We start from the raw sequence: 19,469 nt of genomic DNA on the forward strand, positions 1-19,469 counted from the left end.
GGATGTCAACAAGAACGAGTGAGTTTAAATGGCGTTAATGTTCATAATGGCATTACCACTTAATCTCACTGACTTTCTACAGTAACGCTTGGCTATATTTTGATTGATCATTATTCCCTGTTATTTATTATGTTGTAATTGTAGTCTCTGTGTGTTTTTTTTTTGTTTTTTTGTTGTCTGTTTTGAGTTTGTTGTTGTTTGGCTATTTCTTTCTGTTCTGTTTTGTTTATCATGTTTGTATGTCTGCAATGTTTTTTGTTGTATTTTGTTCAGGACCCCCTCGAAAACGAGATGGTACATCTCAAGGGGTTATCCCAATAAAAGAATTTCAAGAATTTCATATTTTCTGACGAAGTTCCGCTTTAATTGAATTTTCCCTTCTCATTTGGCTTCTCTGCATGTGCTACAGTCTGTTTTGTAACTGTGTGTCTTTACATGTGGAGACTTACACCCACTAACCTTTAGTCACCGGTGTCAAATAAGTTGCGAGCAAGCTGTGAATCCACATTAAGTCCCCTTTCAGATGGATGAATGCTCCACCTGCCTTTCCCTAAATTTGATTGTTACCTTCAATCTCATCTGCCTTGAGAGTGAAACAAAGGCCTGATATACACCCCTACCTGTCCCCCCTTCTCTGTTAACCAATTACAATGTCAATCCCTGCTGTGCACTGTGGGAGGGGTTTCTCATTTCAGACAGGGGCATTCATTCAGCCCAGCCCTCGTCCGCTCAAATCAAAGGACAGCAGCACAGAGTGGATCTGGTCTTACAGCAGGAACACACACTTGGCTGATAACACACACACACACACACACACACACACACACACACACACACACACACACACACACACACACACACAAACTCACCGCTGCAGATATGATGCATGTTGCTTTCCTCCTCCTGATCGTCTTCACAGGTAAGACTTTGGTCTGTATGAGTATGCTTGAGGTGTGTTTATGTGTTTGAACCACAGAGCTATTTCACATCATATTTGTACCTGAAAAATGTTCACATTTTTGTTATGCCGTGACTTCTCTCGTTTGTCTGCTTCACGCTGCTGTTAATTTCTTTTACCCTTTTTGAGGCTCAACATAGAAAAAAAATATATCCGGTAAAATCAACAACAAACTACAAAAATCTATAGTAGGTTATACCAAAGACAATTTAACATCACTTAAAGTTATGTGTTATATAATAAAAAGATTAGCATCCACACATTATAAACAAATGAAATAAAAAAAGTTGTACTTAGTTTTAAGACAAAACTCTCTGATAACTTTTTGAATGAAGACGGTGCGTCCTCTAAGAAAGTGTGCAGTTACCAGGACGTGGTGGACTACCTGAACCTGACCACAGATAACGGTGCGTTTAAACTGACCCGACCCGTTCTGGATTACAAACACTCCACTATGGTGGAGCTGGACATCATCCTGTATGCCATCCTGGCTGTGGTAGGTGCTGTATGATTCATCTGCTAAATGTTGCCATGTAGTTGATCTGTTCTGACTGTGTGTGTGTGTGTGTGTGTGTGTGTGTGTGTGTGTGTGTCTATTCCCAGATTGAGAAAACACAAACTTTTGTTCCTTTCATCTGGGTAACAATGGTGAGTTTTGATTTTATTTAAATGCAAAATGTTTCTTCTTTTCACCTGTGCCTCTCAACTAACACACAAAATCTGGCTACAACTCACTCATCTCTTATCTTTCTGGTAATTCATTCACCTTTATTTTTCTGCAGATGTGGAACAATGAACGCATCTCATGGGACCCGGCGCAGTTTTGTGGAATTACTCATTTTTCAGTTCCTAGAGAAATGCTCTGGAGACCAGACCTCTTTATCTATGAGATGTGAGCCTGCATCACACACAGACACACAGTAGTTTATGGGAAGATATGCAAAAACTCAAATCTGATTTTAAAGGTATGAGTTAGATGAGATGATACCACTCTTATACTGTATTTAAGAGCCAGTTAGTTTAGCTTAGCATAGCATAAAGACTTGCTACACACCCTGTTGGTAAATGATGTCACTGTGTGCTCACTTTTATTAAAGTACACACTTTCATTAAAGCAAACACATTATCCTGAGGTGGTGACAGGAGAAGATCCATCTTCTATTCATTCAGTTCATGATAAATGTGAAATAATATGTGGTTTGAATGCTCCACAAACATGACATGAAAAGATTGCGTGTGTTTTTGTCTCAGGATACAGAAGGATGACTCCCCTCAAAATCCGTACATGTACGTGTCCTATGATGGGACAATCATTTCTGAAGAGGACATGAAGGTGGTCAGCACCTGTAAGATGGATGTCCACAAGTTCCCCTTCGACACACAGAGATGTAACATCACTATTGGATCTGCAATACACTATGGTGAGTGAGGGAGGGAGTGTGTGTAATTGACTGTCTGCAGGGAAGTCAGTTTTTACGTCCACCTTTTCACTCAAACTTTCTCCCTTTCTTCTCAGTTAATGAGATCCGTCTCCTTCCTTCCTCCAACTCGTCTCGAGCCACGCAGTTTTCCCGAGAGGTGATGAAAAGTCAGGGAGAGTGGGAATTCCTCCAACTGTCCATCGCCAGCTACAATTTCACCTTCGACGATAGACAGTGGGAAAACCTCATATACACTGTGCGTATATATATATATATATATATATATTCTTGTTTTTATATTAGTATTTAATTCAGGCTCTTGCATTAATTAATTCGTACTCTTGAGTTTCTTAATTTGTGCTCTTGCATTAATAAATTGGGTTCCCAAAACAGGACATAATCTCGTTCTCTGGGGGAGGGTGGGGGTGGGGGTATATATATATATATATATATATATATATATATATATACATATATATCGCTATATGTTAGAAAACAAATAAAGTCAATGATTAGACATTTAGACGATTAGAAGTTATTGGCTGGAAGCCTCTTCCCACTGCTGTGGGTGGCAGAGAAAGAAAGCGCTCTGGATAGCTCCCTCGCTGCTCCAAGCAAGAGGATCAGCACCTTGGAGAGCGCCACAATGCACAGTCCTGTCTCTTAATTCATAATCTTGAGTTACTTAATTGTGCTCCTAAAATTGGGTGTACAAATTTACAGAGAATAATTAAAACAATATTGTCAGTTTAAAAGACCCCTAAAGCTGCAGTGGTTAAAAAGCAAAAAAACACCAGAATTTAAAGTAGAGTGAGACCACTTCCTACAGCCCACCCTGTCCCCTCTTTATTGCACGGGTAATAGGAATGCTCTCTCTCTCTCTGAAATGACCTGTGATTGTCCAAAGTCTTACGTCAAGGCTAGATTATCTATCTACTTTATTGTTTTTTCACAGACCACTTGAATTACAATGTGCTGATAGTTAAGTATGTAATTTTTTGCCCAACGACGCCAAAAATAAAATGCTTACCACAGCTTTAAATTAATGCTCTGGAATTTAATAATGTGTGCTCTTCATTTATTAGTATGCAAATTAACAAAACATAACGTTGTATGAATTACTAATTGCTATGCATGAATTAAGTAATATGACACCACAAATTAGGTAACTCAAGGGCAAAGAAGATTTTTTTTACATGTACTCCTGACACATTTCTTATTAGGTTTCTAACTCCAGATATGTCATAATGTCTGTTTATCTCCATCTAGTTTGACCTTTGAACCCATTTTTTCCAAGGGGGTAAGCCTCTCTCCACAACGCGTACCTCCTATGGTGCCATTTAGATGCTAACAAGCCATCACCTGTCGTTAGCATTCAATTGACTGCCATTCATTTTGGCGCCACTTTGACAGCGAATAACTTTACATCTGAAGCGTTTAAAGACTCTATTTGTCCATTGTTTATTTCTAAACAAACACGACAATGTATAAAAGGCTCCATTACCTTGTACCTCACGTTATGGCTCCGTAGCAGACGTTTTTGTAAAAATAGGCTAACGATTGTTTCATAACCACGCGACTTACTGTCGCATAGTAGAGGAATTACCGTATAGTACAGGAGAAGCTCGCAGGCAGTTTCGACTTACATTAGCTGTTTAAGTTTAATTACTAATGTTAACTAGCATTTAAGTTAGCAATAATTAGCCTGTGCCTATGTTATCTCCTTACATATACCTACGCTCTCTGTCTCTGCAAGATTGAATGATTGAGATTTCTCTTGGCACAGCTACCAGAAGACTTCCAACTTTCAGACAGGTTGCTCCCGTCACATCTACGTCTTCAAGCTCAGTTGGAGGCTGCGCAGTAACGCTCAGCCATCACCGGAAAAGTGCTTCTAATATACTTCACTGGTCTCCATCCAGAGCAATGGGATCTGTTGGTCCATTTATTTTACTGTCTATGTGTTTTTCCTAGTTCACCATGAAGAGGAGGCCCCTCCTCCATGTCATCAACTTCCTGTTGCCTATCCTCTTCTTCCTGAGTCTGGACCTCGCCTCCTACTTCATCGCAGACCATCGAGGAGAGAAGCTGGGCTTCAAAGTCACTGTGCTGCTGGCCATCTCTGTCCTGCTGCTCATCCTGAATGACATCCTGCCCTCCATGTCCAACAAGACTCCACTCATAGGTACTGACTCCCGCTTTATTGTTAAATGGATTATGAGTAATACAGTCAAGAGCTCTAGAAACCAAAACAAAAAGTAGTTAATGCCTGTTTTCTCCTCTCAGCAACCTACTGCATTGTGATTTTTGCTCTGATGCTGCTCAGCTTGCTGGAGACGATCTTGGTTACGTATCTTATGGAGAAAGACTCTGTGTCCCGGGAAGAGCTCAGGCTGAGGGACAAACAGGAGAAAGTGAAAATCGATAACTGTAATGCAGGTGAGACACATATCACAGATTAATAGGATGCTCCATGAAGGGAAATGTTCTGGCTACTGATTCTAGTTTAAGTCTATAATTTTAAAGAGCCCCTATTAAGCTCCTTTTCAGCGTCATATTTGTACTCTTGGGGTCTACTAGAGTAGGTTTACATGCTTTGATGTTCAAAAAACATATTATGTGTCTCATACTGCCCATTGCTGCAGCTCCTCTGCCTGAAACACTAGGCTCATTGGAGATGAGCCAGTTCTGCGCAGAATCGATTACTGGCGATTGCTGCCCAATGAATGCCGAGTTGTGTCCGACTTGATCCCGACTTGCTCTGACGTCATGCACACGTGGGCAACGATAACCTCATGAGATCAAGGTGGCCGCAGTTCTGAGACGCAGGCAGCGCAGTTGCTTTTCACCGACTGCAAGACCCAGGCGGACTCAGGGCATGCTGGGAAACGCCGGCCTCTCAGCTGATCTAACAGCTGATTGGTTTCAGAATCGACTCACTATGATGACGTTTTATATAAACTTTCTTTTATTTTGAATTGGAGGGATTTTAACTGCTATTTGTCTGATTTAAAGGCTTATTCTGTACAAACCACATGTTGTGTGGCTGGTAGTTACTTTTAGAAGTCAGAGAGACTAAATCTGTTCAGATTACGGATTATCTACAGTGTGTTGTTAATTAAAATCAGCAACAGATCGCATGTAGAGCATTTTGAGAGCTACTCTGTCATAATTAAAACAACTGGAGACTGTGTACAAGCTGATATATGGGTCTGATAACATTTTATTAAATCAGAATCGGACCACAGTGTTTCTGTGACTTCCTGTTCAGCCTGAAGGCTGCTGGAATCAGCTGGAAACTGTCCGACTTGACAGCGGATTTTTGTCACCGCCCCTGCTGCTGTCGCCTGCTCTCATCCACTTTACAGGCGAGGCGCAGTTCATCTCGAACGAGCCTACTCTGTCTGAGCTCTTGGCCTGCCTTCCTGAAGAGCCCAGTCTGCTCTGATTGGTCAGCTGGCCCACTCTGTTGTGATTGGTCAACCAAATTTAAACAAGCCACTGTGCTTGCTCAGGCAGCACCAATAGGCAGCACATAGGAAAAACTGGGCTGGCTTTCTCAATCAATGACATCACTAATTGAGGAATTTTAATATGGGTGAGCCGTTTTCAGGCAGTTGAGAAAAAATGCTGTCTGTGGAAGAGAACGCTCCATTTGGAGTGAAATGTGTTTTTGTGTACTTTATACATCTATTACATACACAACAAATGATATAACACACTAAAAGACGGGAAAAATCTAAAAAAGCATAATAGGGGATCTTTAAAGGCCTTAAAATTAAATTTTCTCCTTGACCTATTTCTAGTATGAATCCAAATCAGGTTTGCTTATGTTTCCAAGGAAGTGCCACTGTTGATCATATCTGATCAAGTCTCGATGATAGAGATTGACCTGGTTTTCAACAGTTACATTCTCATTAACTATAACCTGGGATGTTTTTTTCTTTTCATATTTAATCACAAAAAGGTAATAGAATAGAATAACACATAGATCTAAAACTATGTTTTCCAGTGCTTTTTAAGTGCAGCACAATTGTGAATCTTATTTCCGGCGTAGTCACTCTTGTGACAGACCTGCTGTGTGTTTTCAGAGGAGAAAAGACTAACTGGCTGTTCATGCATCTGTACAGCGTCTGACGGTGAGAAACAGCATGAACTGCTGCCGGTGGCTGAAGAGGTACAGACATTATGAGTTCAGATAAAGCATTATTATCACAAGATAGGTGTACAAAATCGTGAAGTTTCTCGTGTGTAATCATGCAAGATCTTGATGTCATTACACACTCAAATCTATTGTCTTAACAGGTAAAAAGTATGGCAAGATGACTTCCTTTTCCTTTAATTGTAATTGTATGCAGTGGTATAGCGCTGTAAAACTCTCCTTTACACCCTGTCATTCTTCTCTCTGTATTCAAACTGTTATTTGAATCAATAGTTTCTTTCTCAATTTAAACTAATAATATATTTAATAGAATTGATGCTAGAATATTAATTCTATTAGCCAATAAATGGGTTTCCATCCACCGGTTTTCATGCAAATTTTCAATTTGTGCATCTAAAAACCTGAGTTGAAATGCGGAAAACATTTTTTACCCTTGGCTGAAGTGGGAAAGTTTGTGTATTAAAAACAATGAATGCAAAAGTGCAATGGAAACGTCAGATCTGTGTGAAGCGATGAGGAGACGGATATGTTCCTCAAATGAATAAATGCAACAAACATAAATGCAATATTTCCATCATGTTTTCCACATGGTTTCTCCATCACTGGGCTCTTAATACTGCATCTGGTTGCAGTCTCTTCATCTACAATGGTTTAACGGCACCCAAATGGAAAATTAGCACCAACAGCCATTTATCTCAATGAACCGACTCCTATTCCTAATATTCTCTTAACAGTAGTGGATGGAGATATGCATTCAATCCCATTTTCTTTTTTTCAAATTCTGTATAAAAGATTGTGCTATGTTTGGGTGGAAACCTGACTAGATCAAGCAATGATTTTTAGAAAGATTATTATTGATATATATAAAAAAAAATCGTTTAGAAGATCAGTTGGAAATTACAGTATATTTACTCATCACTTAAGGGCATTATGTTTTTTATATACAGTACCAATGTTTGGGCTGCAGATTCATCTCCCCTCCGTGGAGATGGAAGCTTCAGTCAAAATTGTTGTAATAACATGGCAAAACTCAACATATTTACATGCTTTTAACAACCTAAGATGCCCGATTTAACCTGTTACAAGCTATAAGTTAGTCTGTTAAGAACTAAATACCCTGCGTGATAACGAGAGGCGATTTTGTCCACCTTGCTTGCTATACATTATCAGTCTCAGTGGGAGAAAAAAGCCACTCTAACATGTCTGTGACTCATGATGTGTGCAGGTTAACAACAGCATTCAGCCACGAGAGTCTCATGTGTTACTGCTGATCCTGGAGGAGCTCAAGGAGCTGCAGAAAACTCTGAATCTGCACCTCCGCTGCAGACAGGAAGTAGGAAAATCCGGCCACTGGGCCGCAAAAATTAACAGAGCTTTCTTCATTTTCTACATCACCACCGTGTCACTGTTTCTAATCCTCATCTTTATTGAATGGAACACTTAGAAATGTTGAATAATACCTCGGTTTCTGTATTATACCTTTATGTCAACATGTGATGGAAAAAGTTTACTGTAGAATCTACAAGTGTCGTGTTGTGCTATAAAAGCAAACGTTCTGTATTTACAGCAACTTGGTGTGGTCTATTTTAAGAAGTAAAGATGAGATAACTTTTCCACAGTTGAAGGTGAAGTTACACAATCCTGTAAATGTGTGCTGCTGAAATGTATACTGTCGATAAAAGCTTTGTTCGTTTTTGAAATTAAGGAAACATTACTGCAGAAGACAGTTTAATGCAGTGACTTTTGATATGATTGTATAAAAATGTGTGGTGAATAATCCTTGTTCGTTCACAGCCACATATACCAGAATAAAGTAAAAGCTAAATGTTTGAATTTCAAAAAAGAGAAGAGAAAACCAATGGCAAAATGTGGATTTGACCTGAAAATGTTTTATGATAAATAAACGCACTTACCATCCACTGGAGAGAAGAAAAAAAGTCTTCATTGTCCACTGATACATCCATAGCTGCAATGACTTTTATGCCCACAAAAGGTTGATCTAATTGTATAAATGAAGGTGCAGCTGTGTCTGGTGATGTACCTCGATGTGGTCACGACCACCTCCCAAAATCTTGTGTGCAAAACGAATAGAGACAAATCCAATCTAATTTAATCCAATCAGGACAATTGATTGTAAGATATTAAAGAGGAAACTTCACTGCCTCGAATTCAAATCCTTCCCTGACCTCGCTGATGTCATATTTTTTACTCTGTAATACTTATTTATATTATAATACACATTATCTCTCCGCTCAGAGAAACAGATGTATCCCTCCTGTCCTGTTTCTGTCTACTTTGAGTGTACAGCTCATCTGTCATTTAGACTTTAAACCAATTTTGTCCATCCCCACCAGCCTGATATAGCCTCTATGTTACTGCATATACTCATCATCAGAAAGGAGGATCTGGTGTTATTACATCGCTTAGAAACGAGCAGACAAAGACACGTGTATTCTCATCACTCAGGCTGCCCATAAAAAGTCCCCTCAGGACTTTTACATGTTTTATTGTTTCACCACATCGAATCACAGTGGATGTTATTTTTCTAGGCCATACTAGCGGGCAATGTTGGTCTGTCCGTCCACCACTTTGGTGAAATATCTCAACATCTACTGGATGGATTGCTAGACAGACATTCATGTTCCCCAGAGGATTAATCCTAATAACTTCGATGATCTTCTAGCATCACCAGCAGGTAAAAGTTTTCACTTATCCTGTCAGATAGCTCAACATCTTCTTGATGGTTTGGTATAAGATTTCATACAGATGTTCGTGGTTCCCAGATGATGTGTTCTGATGACTGTTTTGATCTCCCGACTTTTCTATTTGTGGTTTTGAGCCTCAACAACTATTGGATGGCTTACCGTGGAATGTAGTAATTTTAACATTCTATAATCACCAAGCTTATAATTTGGCGGTTGAATGTTTATGTGCCACTTACGGTGAGTGAAAGCTAAATATTACGCTTTGTAGAAAAATTGCAAATACATTCAGAAGTATAACTCAATTAACAGTCAGTTTCTGAGTCAATTTTGGATGAATTTGCATTTGATCACTTGTGTCTGGACTCTACATCTTTTGGATAGATTGCCAGAATTTGGTACAGGCATTCATGTTCCCCTCAGGATCAACTGTAATAACTTTGGTGATGCCTAATCCTTTTCAGGTCAAAGTATCAATGTGTTCAATACCTTGGTTTATGACCAAAAACCTAACCTGAATACCTTACCTGACTTTCCCCGCCAACCTGTTCCCACTTTCCTTATCAGTCCTGCAGATATTTAATAAGCCGTTTTTACTCATTTCTTGCCAGATTATGAAAATTGTCATAATTGCTTTACCTTTTAATGCCTTTTTTTTCAAGCCTCTAAACCCTGCACCCTACACCCTGGACCCAGTAATATAAATGTATTGTAATTTAATCCCAACAGCATCCTCTGGCTGTGTCTTTGTGCCGCCACAAGGTGGTGAGCTCTACTTTCTGCAAACAGCTTTGAATTTTCACTTCTTTTTTTTAATAGTACTGGTCTTTTCCAGTACGAGTGAGATCAGAGTTGAAAACTGATATAAAGCAAAGATTTCACTTTAATGACAGCACTTTAATGACAGCTCCAAAATGATTTTTTTTGCCTCCAAATGCAAAGTTGGATGTAACTACACTATATAACCCATAGCTTTACACCCTAATATGATGGTTGTGTCAATTCAATAAAGAATGTCACATTTATTATAATTAATCATCAATTATACATGACAGTAGGAAAATAATCCACATCAACAACATGTTTATGTTTATTTTTTTCCACACACATAAATACAAATCACATTGAAGAAATACATGATACATGTGAGGGTGTGGTGGAAACCTGTATTGGCTTATAAAAAAAAAAAAAAAAAAGACATAGTAAAGGTAAAATGTAGACAAACAAAATCACCAGTACATTTTAAGTATACATATAGTATAGAGTATCTATAACTCTTTCTGAGAGCGACCCTTTTTTCCCAAATCAAAAGCTTTTGACAGCAGCAGGGCAAGTCTATTCTTTTCCATAAAGAATGACAGAGAACTCCATAAAAATTACATTTTCATTCCACAAGATAACTTTACGAAATTTGATAGAAAACCATGGGATGTTTTATACAAAGGAAGATGGCTTCAGGCCCTATCTTGCACCCGGCGCAGTGCAAAACCCGACGCAAGTGTCTTTGCTAGTTTAAGACCGACGCAGTTGTCAATTTCCCGTCCAGCGGCCACGTCGTTTAAATAGCAAATGCACCTGCGCCCATCTGTGCGCCCATGGGCGTGCTGGTCTTACAGGGAGGTGTGTCCACGTGCATTCTTGGTGTATTGCTATCTTGAGGCAGCAGGAAGTGATCGTGCCATTGACCAACAAAAACCTGGTCTGAAGTCAATAACGCAGCATTTCATTGTTATTTTAACAGGGCATTAGTAAAATGTGCCTAGGCTTGTGCACAGCGCGCACACTGTGCTTGTTACACACACACACAGGGACGCGCAACAGTACACAAACATGCAAAATATTAATGTTAATGTGAAATAGTATTATGATATGATCTGATCGTGCGCTTTCACTTCACGCACGAGCAGATCAGTTTCTTCTCCTGAAAATTTCTACTTCCTGCTTAGCAAATCCACCATCATAATAGCAATGCACCAAGGTACAAACGTGCCTGGCTTTTAAAGGGAATGGGAGATGACACTGATTGGTTAATTGCATGTTACGCCCAAAACACACCTATGATTAATTAAGACACTAAGTACAACCCTTTTCAACCATGCTCCTGGCGCACGGACCCTTTTTTCCGCCGTTTAACTAGCAAAAGTGGATTCGTACATGCCCTAAACGCACCTGCGCCAGGCATTTCACGCCGTGCACTTAGATCGTTAAAATAGGGCCAGCCTGTCTAGTTGGGTCAGTATTCATACTGTGTTACTACTAAGTTGCAGTAACTGTACTTACTTTAACCATCAATCATCATTACAGCATATTGTTATCTCCACTAGGGCCCTCCCTGCCTTTTGGTCCTCCACTGAAAGAGCACTGAGGGATGCTATGATGACCACTGTGGGAGTGAATGCTGTCTCCGGAAGGCTGTCAGACCAGTAAATGATAGGTAATTCAATTGCCCAACCCTCTTCCAGTATGAAGCAGATGTATAATTACAGCATCAGACAACAGACACATTAACTGTACAGACAACGACTCACTGGATTGCAGTCATGATGCTTACTGGTTTCCTCTTTCTGCTCTTCCTCACAGGTAAGCTTGGACAGTGTTCAGCATGATGCATTCAGGTGTATCCTGAGTAATGTCCTGCAAGTTGGATAAAGGCTTAACTTTTTTTACTGAGCATTCCCATGGGTTGTTAATTTAAATACAATGCAATTGTATGCATGTTGTATTTTGAACATTAAGAGTAAACCAATTAGATGTGGTGACCTTCACAGTTAATAATTGCATGAAGGAATGAAGGAAGACTTTTAGTCTGAAGCACTGAAGCATTTCCTATTTCCTTCCGTTGATAGTTTTCCAGAGTAATCCCAAATATACAAAATACAAAAAACACAAGAGAAGGTTAGCATATCAATATTTTAAAATACAATTTTCAAAAAGATAGCTCATTATAGGAACACTAAAAGACACAAAATAGTGTTGTGGGAGAATCTTTTCTGACATAAATAGTTTTTAAACTCAAATTGTGCCTTGATTTGAACAAAATGGGTGACAAATTGCAGATTGATCTTAGACAGCTAGCCCCATTAAAACGTAAATTACTGCACTAATGCTCACATTTAAAATCATTAAAATTTAAAAATCATTAGTGGACTGATGGGATAAAACCCCAACGCCAACGCCCATTTCAAAATAGCCTTTCACTGACCACAATTACTGGATATTACTGCAGATATTTGTGATCTAGTTTTCAAGGTTTTATAATACATTCAGAGGCAGTGGATAACTACCCACAAAGACTGTTTGTCATTTCTTCTAAATTATACATTTAAGAGCACATACAACATGTGAAGTTCTAATTTAATCGAGAAGAAAAGTTAGTAAGAGCATGTTTTCTCATGGAGAATGTGTCTTGATGTTCCTCCTCTAGATGGGGTGTACCTGGAGCGTAACTGCAGTTATCAGGATGTTTTAAACCACCTGAACCTGAACAAAAACAATGAGCTGTACTCCATGTCCCGGCCCGTAAAAAACTACAAACACCCCACACATGTGTCCCTGGAAGTACTGCTCTACGCCATTCTGGATGTGGTAAGTGGTTCATGCTTTGTTTGTCAAATTTTAAAATGATAAACAAAAATGTATATTGGTTTTATTTGTCAGAATAGACCATGTCCATTTTAAATATTACTTTCAGTTATTTGAATTGTTTGTCAAATTATTTTAGCAAACAGCGATAACTCTTGAGCATATTGGGCAATTGCAACAAAATCGATGGTATTAATCTACAAAGGCAGACTGCAGTAAATACAGAATCGTGAAATGTAGAAAGAAGGTTTAAAATATTCCAGCTGGAAATGCAAACTGTGTAAAAAATATTTAGATCTGTTTGAATGCCTTCATTTTATGCCTTTTCTGTGTATGGGCTCCATGAGCGGTGTCTAGTTTAGATTTGACATAACTTGTGTTGCTCTGGCTAGAAAACTCACACGTTTTTGTTTACAGGTTGAGAAAGACCAGAAATTCATTCTTTATGTTTGGACTGTCATGGTGAGTTCTGTCAGTGAATTGTAGACTCTCAGAAAGATTGAACGTTTGTTGGGAAATGTTTTTCTTATTTGTCATCACCTAATTTGTGCGTCTCTCTCTCTCTCTCTCTGTCAGCCTTTTTAATGATCCTGTTTTTCTGCCTTGTTTTCCTCTCTGTAGAGGTGGCACAATGAATACATTTCCTGGGATCCAAATGAGTTTTGTGGAATTGATAATGTTTCCCTCCCTACTGAACTTTTGTGGAAGCCAGATCTCACTATTGAAGAAATGTAAGTGTGAATGTATTTGCGCGCACACACACACACACACACACACACACACACACACACACACACACACACACACACAGGTTTGTGGTACTATCTTTGTGGGGACCCGTCATTGACATAATGCATTCCCTAGCCCCTTACCCTAACCTTAACCATCACAACTAAATGCCTAACCTTAACCCTTACCCTCACCCTAACCATAACCTAATTCTAACCCTAATCCTACAACCAAGTCTTAACCCTCAAACAGCCCTTTAAACTTGTGGGGTCCAGCATTTTGGCCCCACAAAGCTATCGGGACCCCACAAGTATACTGGACTCCCGGTTTTTAGACCCCACAAATATAGTTAAACACACACACACACACTTACAATCACTTACAATTAAGTGTGTTTCCAGCCACCCATGCTTTTATGCACAAAAAAGAGCTAAGAAAAAAAATGAGTTGAATTGTGGCAAGGCTTCACATTTGGCTAAGGTTGTTATAGCAATAAAAAGAAAATGACTGCAGAAAACATCAGGCATGCAGATTACAGTTTGCGCTACTTGTCTATAGTTGTTGATACGTGTCAGTATAAACTAATTTCACTTTGCAGGAAAAATCTATAATTTAATTAAAATTACATTTATTAAGTCACATTAATCTGCGTACATAACAAAATGTGTGAGTTAAACATAGTGAGGCATACATACATTGAGTTTGGGAAAAATAGAGCACTAGTATTGGATCGATATTAGTGCTTCTTAAGTTTTTAAAATGTGCTGAAGGGATTGCCATCATGTGTGTTTCTGTGTTCACATGTCTCCGTGTGTTCTCATACAGGACAGAGAAAGACAAAGCCCCTCCGAGTCCTTATCTCACCATCAATGATAAAGGTGATGTTGAAGTCCAGAACAATCAGGTGCTGGTCAGCACCTGCAGGATGCAAATTTACAAATTCCCCTTTGACATTCAGAGCTGCAACCTCTCCTTCAAGTCTATCATACACACAGGTGAGAGCGGGCTGAGTTGTGTTTATAAGAGTTTAGTGTGACGTGCAAGTTGAGTGCAAGTTTGGTGCACCAAGTCAGAGGGTATGGAGCTAAATCAGGGCCAAATGTTTTGTTAATTTGAAAAAAAAATATATAGTTGAAAAACTAAATCTTGAAATTGAAAATTTAAGTTTTGGTCTAAAACTTGAAAAATAAAATCATGTATTCAAACTAAATATAAGTGTACCAATTTTTCTTTCAGTTTGAATAAAATTTAGATTAAATTCTGGAATTATTTTGAATAAATTATTAATTTTCATTTTTCACTTTTATATTTAGTTTCAGTTCCACATTTCATGTTTTCAGATTCAAAACTCAAAATTCAGTTTCAGATCTGTTTTTCAGTTTCAGATCAGTTTTTTTCAGTTTCAGAATTTTGGCCCCGATTTTGCATAGGGGGCGTGGCTTCAACTCAGAGGGGCGTGGAATTATGAGTGACAGCCTCTCAAAGAAGGCAGAAGACTCTCCTCAGTCATGTTGCCTTCAGGAAATTGTGTTACTGCGAGAACTATTACTGAATGCTTTCTATCCACCATATACATGTGATTTTTACTAAACAAACTGATGCTAGTGACAAAGTTGCATTTAAAATACTGTTTTGGACAACACGTGGTACCAATTACACTATAAGAGCAATAAACTTCCACGTACGACTTTGAATGAATGCACCACAGTATTTACTTGGCAGTCAGCATGGTGTCCGCTCCGCCAAAGCAACCCTGGCGCCAGCGCACAGGTAAGACATGTGAAAGATATTAGCATTTTTGAATAGATACTTTGGGACATTATCCCCGCAGTGGCATTTTTTTGTCATTAACACATAAAGAGAAAATAGGTGGACAGCTGGACAAAGCTGGAAATGAAGCATTGCTAGCACTAAAGTTAGCATTAACTAATGTTAGCTTCACACTAGCTGGTGTTTTTACACTAATTTCAGTGTCCAGCTCAAGTTTTTTGTCTTTAACGTGTAATGTCTTTGTTAACCTCTGTTTGTCAGAATGACCATAACTCGACAGTGGCTGCGATGCTTCATTTCCAGCTTTGTCCAGCTGTCCACCTATTTTCTCTTTATGTGTTAATGACAAAAAAAATGCCACTGCGGGGATAATGTCCCAAAGTATCTATTCAAAAATGCTAATATCTTTCATATGTCTTACCTGTGTGCTGGCGCCAGGGTTGCCTTGGCGGAGCGGACGCCATGCTGACTGCCGAGTGAATACTGTGGTGCATTCATTCAAAGTCGTACGTGGAAGTGGGAGAAGTCATTGTTCATGCTGAACTGCACAATCTGGCACAGTTTATTGCTCTTATAGTGTAATTGGTACCAAGTGTTATCCAAAACAGTATTTTAAATGGAAAACTTTGTCACTGGCATCAGTTTGTTTAGTAAAAATCACATGTATATGGTGGATAGAAAGCATTCAGTCATAGTTCTCGCAGTAACACAATTTCCTGAAGGCAACATGACTGAGGAGAGTCTTCTGCCTTCTTTGTTAGGCTGTCACTCATAATTCCACGCCCCTCTGAGTTGAAGCCACGCCCCCTACGCAAAATCAGGGCCAAAAGTCTGAAACTGAAAAAAACTGATCTGAAACTGAAAAAAAAGATTTGAAGCCGTAAAAAAAATAAGTTTTGAATCTGAAAACATGAAATGTGGAACTGAAAACAAATAGAAAAGTGAAAATTAATAATTTATTCAAAAATAATTCCAGAATTTAATCTAAATTTTATTCAAACTGAAAGAAAAATTGGTACACGTATATTTAGTTTGAATACATGGTTTTATTTTTCAAGTTTTAGACCAAAACTTAAATTTTCAATTTCAAGCTTTAGTTTTTCAACTATATATATTTTTTTCAAATTAACAAAACATTTGGCCCTGATTTAGCTCCATATGAGTGGACCAATGTCGGGTGCTAATGCATAACATAATTGGTGTGTGACAGTGTTAACATCAAAAGGAAAATATGTAGACAGAAAAATAATCTTTTCACAAAACCAATCAAATCTTTTCATTTTGCATAAATCAGTAACATCCCCGTCCTATCATTGGCTGGCACTGACAGTGACACTGACACCATATTTACGCTGTATTTTCATTTACAGTAATAGAGAGTGGGGGTTCTGGCTACTGGTCTCCACCACACACCACCAGATTCCACCACTTATCATCCATTCCTTTCCTGTTATCTCACCTAAAACAACCTTACAGTTCTTGTATCTCCCACCTCAGCAAGGGACATTCGGCTCCAGCCAAGTGACAACTCTTCAGAGGCCACAGAGTGGTCTCGTGAGGTGATGCGGACCCAGTACGAATGGCTATTCATCAACATGATAGTTACAGCCAACAATGCCAGCGATATGGTCAACCAAGACATCGTCATTTACACTGTACGTATAACTAGATACAGATGTACACAGGAAGAAAGTACTCATGTCATCAAGCTCTTTATTTAGTTACAGATTTAAGTAGCTTCCTTTTTTCTTTTATTTCTTCTTTCTTTCTTTCTATACTTTTTACTTTTTCTTTCCCTATTTTTTCCTTCCTTTCCCCATCCTGTCCTGTCAAACAACCTTTTCTTATTACTTTCCTGTTTTTTTCCTCCTTCTTCCTCTTTACCCCCCTTATTTCCTTCTTTATTTTCATTCTTCGGCTGATCTGAAAATCTAAAAATCCACCAGCAGCTCTCCTTTTTCTCAAGTGTTTTTTCTTTACTACATGTTACTGTTTTTACTCCAGTAAACATTTGAGTGCACTGTACTTTTACTTATGTTGCTTCTTTTGACAATGGAGACAAGCACATTGGTGCAGATGACCTTGTTACCTGTACATAGTTTTTTAAGCTGCCTTTCTCAGATGTGCAGGAGTAGGAACATCAACCATCTGACAAACATCATTTCACAGATCACTATGAAGAGGCGGTCTGTGCTCTACATTGTCAACTTCTTGGCACCCATCCTGTTCTTCCTATGTCTGGACTTGGCCTCCTTCCTGATCTCGGACAGCGGGGGGGAGAAGCTCAGCTTTAAGGTCACTGTGCTGCTTGCTGTCACTGTGTTACAACTCATTCTGAATGAAATTCTGCCTTCCTCGTCAAACAGGATTCCTCTTATAGGTAAAGAAGCTCAGAGTCATTCCTTTTTCTGTACTTGATATGAGCAGAACAAGCACATATACTGAGTCAATGAGTAGTTATTTGTCTGCATTAATTATGCTGCCTGCCCCTCCCAGCCCTCTACTGCATTGGGATTTTTGCTCTGATGCTGCTGAGCCTCCTGGAGACAATTTTGGTGATGCATCTAATGGAGAAAGACTCTGCATGCCAAGACAATGACGCAGATAAAGACCAAAGCTTGCATGAGGACTGTAACAAACAACGCAAGGCCAACCTCCACAACTGTCGCGAAGGTAAGACCTGGGGCCAGTTGCACCTGCTGTTCGTCAGTCCCAAAGTAGCCTAGTTACGTATAACTAAAGTATCCTTAGTAGTTACTGGCCTTATGTAGAGATAAGTTGGTGTAAATTATTTTACAGCTAATATCTCCCATGTGTAACTGTTGTAGAGCTATAAACCAACTAATAAACTAATACACCTGTTTAATAATTATGTAAATTAGGAAGAATTTAAATACCTAAATTACAAAACGCCATGCCAGTTACTTTAGAACATATGCCAAACAACGTTCGTAGGAAGGATTTTACACACAAACCTAGAAATGATTTTGTAAAAAAACTGGTGCAACTCAATCGGGAGACATACAAGCTATTTTTCTATTTATTTTGCTGTTATAATGTCTTACTGTTATGATGTCTTATTTTATTTCAAATGCATACGTGCTTGGTAATTGTATTATTTTAAATTCGGGAAACACTGTCCTTTCAGAGGAGCACAAATGGACTGAATGTGCGTGTATTTATGATGTGTCTACTAGCGAAACTCCATGTGAACTGCTGCCTGTGGCCAAAGAGGTTAGAACTGGGTTGCATTTAATCACAATGGACACACAATGCTAAATCTAAGTGTATTGTTATCAGCTGATAATGTCCATAATTGTGTAAACCAGTCTACTAAAACATATTTGCAGGACAACAGCAGCAAAATAGAGGAGTATCATGCCTTGGAGAAACTCTCTGATGAGCTGAGGGAGATGGAGAAAACACTGTCCCTGCTTCTCAACAACAGGAAGGAAGAGGAGAAGCCTGGCTACTGGACCAAAGTGGCTAAAAAAGTCAACAGAATTTTCTTTATTTTCTATGTAATAGTGATCACTCTGTTTTTAATAATTATCTTTTTACAATGGAACAATTCAGAGGGGAGCATTGCTACATAATGAAAACATGATTGATTAACTGTTTCCTTTGTTATGACTTAGCTATACCCACAGCTAATAATTTAATTACCATCTCCTCCAGTCTTTTTTTTCTTTTTTAGCTTAATACGTACCTGGTCTTCACTGGTATGTACTGTTTGCAGGAAATAGCACACCTGTGCTCTTTGAGTTCAACACCAGTGGTGTTGAACACCAGTTCAACACCAGCCAAAAGCTCTCTCCTCCCCCTTCTACTTGGCTTTTGTGTATTACCTAGTTATAATCCTTAAAGGTTAAGGTCGTTCTTGCAATGCATGTTTTTGCTCTCACCTGAAGTACTATTTATCAATCTAGATTGTTTTGGTGTGAGTTGCCTAATGTTGGAAATAGAGAGATCTGCCTTCTTTCGAAAATAATGGAACTAGATGACACTTGGCTTCTGGGCTTCTGGCGCTGTGACAGACTGTGGTAAACTTAGTTTTATATTGGGCGTTGGATATTCGACACATTCGAAAAATCTATTATGCAGCTTGATCACGGTCTGTGACACGGTCTGTGGGAATTTTGGTA

The 19,469-nt window shown here is 38.9% G+C and overlaps 2 protein-coding genes across 2 annotated transcripts; both read left to right on the plus strand.

Annotated features, from left to right (window-relative positions):
* Window positions 1-844: 844 nt before the first annotated feature.
* LOC116061380 (5-hydroxytryptamine receptor 3A-like) lies at window positions 845-9,567 on the plus strand. The gene is made up of 10 exons (XM_031315559.2): window positions 845-919; window positions 1,294-1,454; window positions 1,562-1,606; window positions 1,741-1,850; window positions 2,210-2,379; window positions 2,475-2,635; window positions 4,354-4,564; window positions 4,666-4,818; window positions 6,510-6,556; window positions 7,767-9,567. Exons 1-10 carry the CDS (start codon window positions 880-882, stop codon window positions 7,983-7,985), a joined length of 1,317 nt encoding a protein of 438 aa, XP_031171419.1. The 5' UTR covers window positions 845-879; the 3' UTR covers window positions 7,986-9,567.
* A 2,196-nt stretch (window positions 9,568-11,763) lies between these two features.
* LOC116061379 (5-hydroxytryptamine receptor 3A-like) lies at window positions 11,764-19,092 on the plus strand. Its single transcript, XM_031315558.2, has 10 exons — window positions 11,764-11,823; window positions 12,668-12,828; window positions 13,243-13,287; window positions 13,447-13,556; window positions 14,380-14,549; window positions 16,822-16,979; window positions 17,494-17,704; window positions 17,821-17,997; window positions 18,473-18,558; window positions 18,675-19,092. The coding sequence occupies exons 1-10, from the start codon at window positions 11,784-11,786 to the stop codon at window positions 18,918-18,920; spliced, it is 1,404 nt and encodes a 467-aa protein (XP_031171418.2). The 5' UTR covers window positions 11,764-11,783; the 3' UTR covers window positions 18,921-19,092.
* The last annotated feature ends 377 nt before the right edge of the window (window positions 19,093-19,469 follow it).

This window comes from Sander lucioperca, chromosome 22, assembly GCF_008315115.2.
Source record: "Sander lucioperca isolate FBNREF2018 chromosome 22, SLUC_FBN_1.2, whole genome shotgun sequence".
NCBI classification, from domain to species: Eukaryota; Metazoa; Chordata; class Actinopteri; order Perciformes; family Percidae; genus Sander; species Sander lucioperca.

Excerpts from the sequence above, each read along its gene's own strand:
- LOC116061380 (XM_031315559.2), top strand. The coding sequence starts at position 880 with ATGATGCATGTTGCTTTCCTCCTCCTGATCGTCTTCACAG. Across the intron at positions 4,565-4,665 it reads CAACAAGACTCCACTCATAG|CAACCTACTGCATTGTGATT; the intron begins GTACTGACTCCC and ends TTCTCCTCTCAG. Across the intron at positions 4,819-6,509 it reads AATCGATAACTGTAATGCAG|CGTCTGACGGTGAGAAACAG; the intron begins GTGAGACACATA and ends GCATCTGTACAG.
- LOC116061379 (XM_031315558.2), top strand. The coding sequence starts at position 11,784 with ATGATGCTTACTGGTTTCCTCTTTCTGCTCTTCCTCACAG. Across the intron at positions 13,557-14,379 it reads GATCTCACTATTGAAGAAAT|GACAGAGAAAGACAAAGCCC; the intron begins GTAAGTGTGAAT and ends GTTCTCATACAG. Across the intron at positions 14,550-16,821 it reads CAAGTCTATCATACACACAG|CAAGGGACATTCGGCTCCAG; the intron begins GTGAGAGCGGGC and ends CTCCCACCTCAG.